Here is a 7,865-nt window from a genome sequence, read left to right as displayed (position 1 = left end):
TTTTCTTTCTATTATTTGTTTTTCTCTCTAGTATTTCCTTTTTCTTTGTCTCTCTGTCGAGAGGATGACACAAATACCCTCGGATCCCGTAAAGCCCCTCTCCCCACCAGGATAGCAGAATGCCATAGATGAATGAAACCTCCATAGATAGAACTGTAACGATAGCCCTACCCAGGTAGGATAGGTTAGTAGTAAGTCATCTTTCTTTGAATCCTTGGTTATGAAACTCGGAGTATGCCACTAACAAGGTGAAGGTCTCATAGACATACATCCATTCCCATGGTACTCTATAATGGAAGACGAGAGAATGATACAACGTCCGTGCTACATACTAAGGACTAGTTACTGGTAGTGGATCAAGAAAAGGGAGAGAAACGAGCCATTGGAAGTTGCTCAAAGGTACTTGTACTTGACCCCAATGAAAAACCGGTGACCAGTCCAGAGCAGAGGACAAGTTGAGCAATGCAGCCCCCTCCATCATTGCCTCCACTCTCGTCGTCGCTACCACTACCACTACTAGGTACTAGTACTAGCTTTGAACATGGGAGGTATTGTTTCGATGTTTGATTTTCCAGCCGTCCTTTGTCTGTCCCCGACGCCCGCATGCGGTGTCTAGCAGGGATTCCGAGCCAATCATCACACTCCTTCTCGGACCCTCCGTGAGTGGCCCACTTGCAAAAATGACACTTGCCTGATTAAAATCAGATGAACCAACCATGGAAGCATACAAGTCACGGTTACTTGACCGAACGAGGAAAAGGTACGGGAACAAACTATGGACTAGCCAGACTACGACCGATTGAGTTAAGCTACGTACTAATTATTTCCCCCTCCCCACCAGTTAACTCGGACCGACTTGTAGTAGTAATCAGGTAGCAAGCAACCTTTTGCTTTGGAGGGAGGACAGAGAACAAAGAAACAAGCAAATGAAAGAATGTCAGAAATTAAGGGCAAAAAAAATAAAATGAAAAAAAAAAAAAAAAAAAACCAAAGGGAAAAATAAGAGGTAACTTCAAAGAACAAGGACCAAAGGAAAACAACAAATCATCCTCTTACAAGCCGCAGTCCCTCTCACAAAGAACTTCTTTTCTCTCCTGGGTCAAAGAAAAACGATCGGCATCAAGGTGCTCCCTCTAGCCAGCTGGGGAAGCCTTATGTCATGAAGGTTACAACTTGCAGGTCTCCCAAGGTATTGGGTCGATCTCCCATTCCGTGATCGTCGCTCCACAATCGCGTTGCAGTCGAGCCGATGGAGTCTTCCCTTTTTACTCCACCATGTTTGAATGGGACATACCACCTCGCGAGATCTTGGTTGCTGGGTCTGAGATTTTCCATCGTCAAGATTCGGCAGACCAATTTCGTTTAAAATGAGACAAAATGAGACAGCTAGAGACTCATGATTGGTGCACAGCCAGGCTTCTGGGAGACATAGCCAAGGTCAAACAAGCTGAACCGAAGGGCTTCTTTGTGAGCTCGTCAGCTGAGGTCATCTTGGCTGTGTTCCCTCTGCAGCAAGCGTTTGTTGTGTGTCGGAAACCAGCGGTGGCCTTGGTTGTCTACAGAAACATACCTCCTCCCGAGCAACGAATTACGTCTAGATTGCGCGTGTCTTATCCGCGGTGTTGTACTGGAGAGAAAAAACACATTATTTATGCTCCTTTTTTTTTTAAAAAAAATTTCTTTCTTTCTTAGAAATCCACCTTTATCTGAGCCACATTTCTTCGATCCCATGAAAAATTTCCGTACCCATGAGTCGGTGGGCCGAGGGACCCAGATGCATCTCGTTCCTGAAGATACGGTTAGTCTGGCTCGAGTCACTGGGAACCATTGGTAACATGTCTTGATCTTACCAGAATAAGAACTTCTCTGGGTTGTCACATTTTTTCACCTCTGATGTCATCACTAGTTGCTGTTCATTTTCGACGCATGCGTCGTCGACATTCTCCCACCCGGGCTCCTGGTTCTTTCCCAGCCCATTGGGTTCTTCAATGCCGGCAGCATATAGTTGCCAATCACGGATCAGGTCGGCTAGAAAAGCGTTCGTATCGAACAGATAGATTGTGCCTAGGTCCCATTTTTCCGCAGCCTCACGAAGTCGACGGTTCCAATATTCCGTAATTTGGACCGCCTCTTTGTGCCGGCCGACATTACTTCTCGTGGGCCTGAACGCTGGAAGGAAGGTGACATCTGGTGTCAATGTCAGGATGACCTTGAGCTCATTCGTGCCCAAACTCTGAGACAACACATTGAGCTGATCGATGATGACACCAATGCTGCGGTCCACTGATTGCGTTGCAGTGTCGTAGTCCATATCCAACATGTTCCACACATCCCAAACACCAAAGGAAACGACAATAATGGTGCGGTTCTGGCGGTGGCTGATCATTTCCTTGTTGCCCGCTAGGTCTTCTTGCACAGCACGTGTCTCGGCGGCGGTCCACTGACTGACCTGAGCCTTGAAGTCGGCCAGCGGTGACTTGTGTAAGTTGAGCAAGGAATCTGGTAACTCGTCATTGTCTACGACCGAGCCAATATACTCTCCTCTTAGTGACTTGGCTGTCTGCGCCATATTCTCATGGTGGCATTGAAACTAAACCGTGAATGAGCTCATCGTCAATTCGGGCCCTGGGACGGCCTTTGTTTTTGGGTTTGCCTACCTTCGAACAAAGCCACTCCGTCCAGACAGACCCTTGAAGCTCGCCCGCATTGTTATCGCTCCACGAATCACCGAATACGACTAACCTCCGATCAAAGGAGGTAGCGACATTGAAACTGGAGTCTTCACCATTGGTCGGCACCACTCGTCTATAGTAACTCTGGGAAGCGAGGAACCAGGCTGATAGCAGGATACTAGCTACGGCCAAGGCGCATACAGTGTGAAACTTATTGAAGAGGCGCATCGCGGGTTGAGACAAAGAGCTAGTACAAAGGGATGGAAAGTGTGACAAAGGTGTCCGAAGCCTGTCCGTGTGTAGATGTCGGCGGTCGGCAGTCTCTTTCGCCGTCTCCTACCAATCCCATCCAACAAATTGTGGATGTCGACGTCAAGTAACTGTGAATAATTTTTTTTTCTGAGACACTTGCTGCTGGAGATGACTAAAAAATGTTCAGAAAAACTAAGAGCGTCTATGTCAATCAAAAGCGCCGGTTATGGATCAAACGAGGCCTTCCCCCTGAGACAGAGGGGAGGGTTGAGCAACAAGAATCGTATCTCCGGGGGGTACCGTGCAGAAACCGGGACTTTCCAGTGAAACTAGCGTAGTGATGAGGGTTGGCAAGCCAGGTGGGGAATATGAGAAGGGAAAAAGAGTCTTCTTCCAAAGACAATGAAAGGAAGGGAACAAACCCAAGGAGATGACGGGGAGGAGGTTGAAGAATGTCGAATACTAGTGTGTGAGGAGAAAGAATGAAAGTCGATTGAGATGTCTATAATTAAGGAAAAGGAGAGGAACTACCGCATTGACACAAGACAATACTAAGAATAACACCTTGGGAAGAACGTTGTCGACTTGGCCTAAGGCGTTCACAGTATGCCATTCCCCATAATAAGGCTGTTGTTCCGCGCGGCGACTCCGGATCGGTCAACCAGTCGCGTGCTTGGGTCATTGCGTAAGGTGCCCACCCCTCTGACTAAACCAGCCGTGACGCTCGAAATCTCTTCCTTCTTTCTTTACTTTTTCTTTTGCATAACGGATTGATGACTAATTGCATCAGTCTTTCAATGCATACTTGGTGCATAATTCCTACTTCGGGTTGGTGTCCTCGATAATGGGTATACGTACGTACGGAGTAGTTGCAGACGGGGAATACTCCGTGTAGTGGATGCTGGGTGGGTTAAAAGGAGCTACAGCGCATTTTAAATGTGATTGTGATAAGCGCCACCTTGATCTGTATATCCCGAAGGGGGGGTGCTTGGGTCAGTGCTTCAACTGTGTTACTGATATGTGTCTTACCAAAAATGCCTACTTTGTTAACATTCATGAACCATAGACGATTGAATCTCTTAAATAGTAGTAAAGAGCAAGTGAGATGAGATATAAGATAGAGTAGTATTTATTGTCAAATGAAGCCTTATTATTGTGGATTCTCGTAAAGGTACAGCAGTTGTCCGAGTACAGTATACCACGAGATGAATGTATACCAGCAGATGTACCTAGTAACTTGTATCTCACTGTCCGTACAGATGAACATAAGAAGTTTGATGATCTTTTTGAATGGAACATACTTTTAAGTCTGGAAATTACCGAAATGGAAAGCGGCTGACATAAGAAGCCCTACTTCGCGGCACTAATCCCAGATGGGAATGGTCAATGTTAGTCAGCCGCCCACAGAGGGAAATCTCGCTACACCACAGCGGCCAAAAATCCCAAGTACTGAATCTCCGACGACCTAACCTCCTCGACCTGTCGACAATACCCGCGCCCTCCGTCTTGACCGCGCAGCTCCGTCAAGATGAAGCTCAACATCTCTTACCCGGCCAATGGGTCGCAGAAGATCATCGAGGTTGACGATGAGCGCAAGCTCCGTCCCTTCATGGAGAAGCGCATGGGAACCGAAGTCAGCAACCCCATATCCCTATTTTGAACACGCCCCTTCGATCTGCAATTTGAATATTCAACACGCGAAAAATTTGGAAGCAAGAAGACTGATCGGGGAATATTTTCGTTGTATAGGTTGCCGGCGACTCCCTTGGTGATGAGTTCAAGGGTTACCTTTTCAAGATCACCGGTGGTAACGACAAGCAAGGTACGGCTGGAATTTTTTTTTTATCTATAAAGATTTTTCTTGATTATGGGATTCGTGTGAATTGGGAAAGAAGGGCATAGGGATTGCGGGACAAGGATTGAGCTAAAATGCTGACATTCACTTTTACCAGGTTTCCCCATGAAGCAGGGTGGTATGTAACCGACCGATATCAAACGCTCAGCAATCACCAACAGGAAAACTTATCGAATCTCTGCAGTTCTCCTTCCCACCCGTACCCGTCTCCTCCTCGCCGATGGCCACAGCTGCTACCGCCCCCGCCGCACCGGTGAGCGTAAGCGCAAGTCTGTCCGTGGTGGTATGTTTTGAAAATCAGTAATCCTGTTGCTCCTGTGCGCATAGTTCGTTTATTGATGACTTCCCACAGCCATCACCGGTTTCGATCTCGCTGTTCTGGCCCTGAGCATCGTCAAGCAGGGTGAGGGTGAGCTGCCCGGTCTCACCGACACTGTCGTCCCCAAGAGACTCGGCCCCAAGCGTGCCACCAAGATCCGCCGTTTCTTCGGTCTCGACAAGAAGGACGACGTCCGCAAGTTCGTCATCCGCCGTACCGTCACCAAGGAGGGCAAGCCCGAATACACCAAGGCCCCCAAGATCCAGCGTCTGGTTACCCCCCAGCGTCTCCAGCGCAAGCGTCACAGGATTGCCATCAAGCGCCGCCGCTCTGAGGCTGCTCGCGAGGCTGCGTAAGCTCCCTTACCTTCACACGTCCACATCCAGATTCGGGTTTACTAATTGCTGCGAAACAGTAACGACTACGCTAAGCTCCTTGCCAACCGTGTCCACGAGGAGAAGGCTAAGCGTGATGAGCTCCGCAAGCGGAGGGCCTCTTCTATGAGGAAGTAAATGCATCTTCTCCCGGGTTAATGGTCGGGTTACGTCTCTCTTATGGCTAGGGAAAATTCTCAGCGGACGAGGAAAGGGGGCTATCGAGGTGCAAAGCAGGGGTGTAACCCAAGAGAACAGAATATATTCCTTGGGGGACATGCGTCTGCGGGACCGAGGCTTTAGCGTGCTGCCTTTTTCTTTTTTAAAAAAGCCATATCCACAGCTGGAATGAAAGGGAAAAAATGTGAAAGAAGTTTTCTTGTTCTCGGATCCACATTGCACGGTAACAGGGTAACGGTTCCGCGGACTGCTAGCACTGCTTGATAAATGAATGAAGCTCGATGTTTTTTGTACTCACAACTGCAAATCCTAGTTTGTTTTCTGTTACTTGAAGAGATCGTCTTTTCAGTATTGCCAAGTTGTAGTATCATCCTCGAGTCTCTTAAGCTTAAGGAGCACCTACGGAACGCCCAATAATAGTGGAGTCTTGCAAGATTACATGGTGGACTCATGCCATAACCCAAGCAATAGTAACATTAGCAAGCAGCGTGAGCCAAGCCGTCACATTCTCAGATTTCCTCTATATCCATAAAAAAACCAAAACAGAAAAAGAACAAGAAAACTCCTTCAGTACGTGTATATGTACAAATGCATAATTCAATTCATCGTAGGCGACGCCAACTTTTTCGGAATTTGCCATCCCTGTTCCACCCATTGTTCGTGCATACATCATGGCCTTATTCGCGTTATGATAGTTATCAGAGTATAAATTTCCCCGTCTTAAACCAGAAAACAAAAGATCAATGGCCAGTTGAGAAACTGCAAATCTCAAAGCGTTGAGCATTTGAATTCAACTAGAAGAAACAACTAACGTTCCTCTTCTTCTGTCCCGGTGAAAGACCCCTTTCCATTATCCTCACCCAGTGTAGCTATTTAGGCGACAGCATGGGAGAACAAGAAACTCACGGACTCGCCATTATGCGTACGTCTGCAGGCCTCGGCAAGAGTAGGGCTGATATCGATTGTCTCGATCTTGTCGCACTGCTCTTTCTTTTCTTGGTGAGGAACAGTGTTGGTAACCACAAGACGCTTGAGGCAGCTCTTGTTGATGTTTTCAATGGCCTTGCCGGAAAGAATACCGTGAACAACGATCGCGTTCACTTCCTTCGCTCCGTGCTGCATTACAGTATCGGCAGCCTTGGCCAGAGTTCCGCATGTGTCAGCCATGTCATCCACGATGATGGCAACCTTATCCTGAACATTGCCGACGAGAACCATGCGGGAGACCTCGTTCGGGCGAGGGCGTTCTTTGTGGATAAGTGCGAATTGCAAGTCGAGACGGTCAGCAATAGCGGTAGCACTGATGACAGACACAAATTAACACTGAACTTGACTGCGACCATATTCTATAAGAACATGCAGCTGACTTACCGCTTCGCACCACCAGCATCTGGACTGACGATGATACAATTGCTCACATCCAGATTCTCCCGGATCCACTTAAGAATGCTGGGTTCGGCGTACAAGTTGTCAACCGGAACGTTGAAAAAGCCTTGGATTTGGCTGGCATGAAGGTCCATAGTGATAACATGGTTGCAACCAGCGGTTTGGAGCATGTTGGCCATAAGCTTTGCAGTGATAGGCGCACGGCTTTTGTCCTTCTTATCTTGACGAGCATATGGGAAATTGGGGATAACAGCTGTGATACGTCTCGCAGAAGCTGTTTTGCAAGCATTGATCATAATGAGCAGCTCCATCAGACCGTCATTTATGTCGTTGGGCTTAGTAGACTGCAGAATGAAAACATCCTCATCTCGTACGCTTTCACCAATGGTCACGCTCGTTTCCTGGTTGGAGTATTGGAGGACCATGATCTTGGTCAGTTCAATACCGAGGCTGATGGAATGAGCAAAAGATCATTAGCCAAAGAAAGACAGCACAGCATGCGAAAGCTTATTCAATGACAATGGATCGCGTACCGATCAGCCACAAGATTCGCAAGCTCAGGATGACTGTTACCAGTCAGGAGCTTGATAGAGTTGGCAGCCATGGTGTGTCGAGGTCAATTGTCGACCGGGTACAGAAAATGCGATAGTCAAAAGAGACAGATTTGTTTAAACCAGGACCGGTGAATACGACAACTGAAGAATTCTAAGGACTGAGGAGAATCAAACCCCAGAGTCAAACAAAAGGTGATAAATGCCCCGCGGCAACTTTTTTTCCCCAGCGGAAAAATCACTGCGTCCCGTGACTCCCCGGCTCGCCGCTGCTCA

The 7,865-nt window shown here is 47.7% G+C and overlaps 3 protein-coding genes across 3 annotated transcripts; 1 reads left to right on the top strand and 2 right to left on the bottom strand.

The window, feature by feature from the left end:
• Positions 1-1,664: 1,664 nt before the first annotated feature.
• Positions 1,665-3,001, bottom strand: BDV27DRAFT_49706 (uncharacterized protein). The gene is made up of 3 exons (XM_032076776.1): positions 2,658-3,001; positions 1,851-2,590; positions 1,665-1,787 (listed from the first exon to the last, which is right to left on the bottom strand). Exons 1-3 carry the CDS (start codon positions 2,898-2,900, stop codon positions 1,703-1,705), a joined length of 1,068 nt encoding a protein of 355 aa, XP_031922900.1. The 5' UTR covers positions 2,901-3,001; the 3' UTR covers positions 1,665-1,702.
• Positions 3,002-4,388: 1,387 nt separating this feature from the next.
• BDV27DRAFT_135543 (40S ribosomal protein eS6) lies at positions 4,389-5,985 on the top strand. Its single transcript, XM_032068565.1, has 6 exons — positions 4,389-4,557; positions 4,674-4,746; positions 4,877-4,897; positions 4,964-5,062; positions 5,132-5,450; positions 5,514-5,985. The coding sequence occupies exons 1-6, from the start codon at positions 4,453-4,455 to the stop codon at positions 5,608-5,610; spliced, it is 714 nt and encodes a 237-aa protein (XP_031922899.1). The 5' UTR covers positions 4,389-4,452; the 3' UTR covers positions 5,611-5,985.
• Positions 5,986-6,103: 118 nt separating this feature from the next.
• Positions 6,104-7,768, bottom strand: BDV27DRAFT_135541 (ribose-phosphate diphosphokinase). The gene is made up of 3 exons (XM_032068564.1): positions 7,572-7,768; positions 7,024-7,488; positions 6,104-6,952 (listed from the first exon to the last, which is right to left on the bottom strand). The coding sequence occupies exons 1-3, from the start codon at positions 7,640-7,642 to the stop codon at positions 6,526-6,528; spliced, it is 963 nt and encodes a 320-aa protein (XP_031922898.1). The 5' UTR covers positions 7,643-7,768; the 3' UTR covers positions 6,104-6,525.
• Between the last annotated feature and the right edge of the window lie 97 nt (positions 7,769-7,865).

Source organism: Aspergillus caelatus (genome assembly GCF_009193585.1).
Source record: "Aspergillus caelatus strain CBS 763.97 unplaced genomic scaffold BDV27scaffold_243, whole genome shotgun sequence".
Taxonomy (NCBI): Eukaryota; Fungi; Ascomycota; class Eurotiomycetes; order Eurotiales; family Aspergillaceae; genus Aspergillus; species Aspergillus caelatus.
The sequence above is the reverse complement of the archived record's forward strand: the minus strand, read 5'-3'. Positions and strand labels throughout refer to the sequence as shown.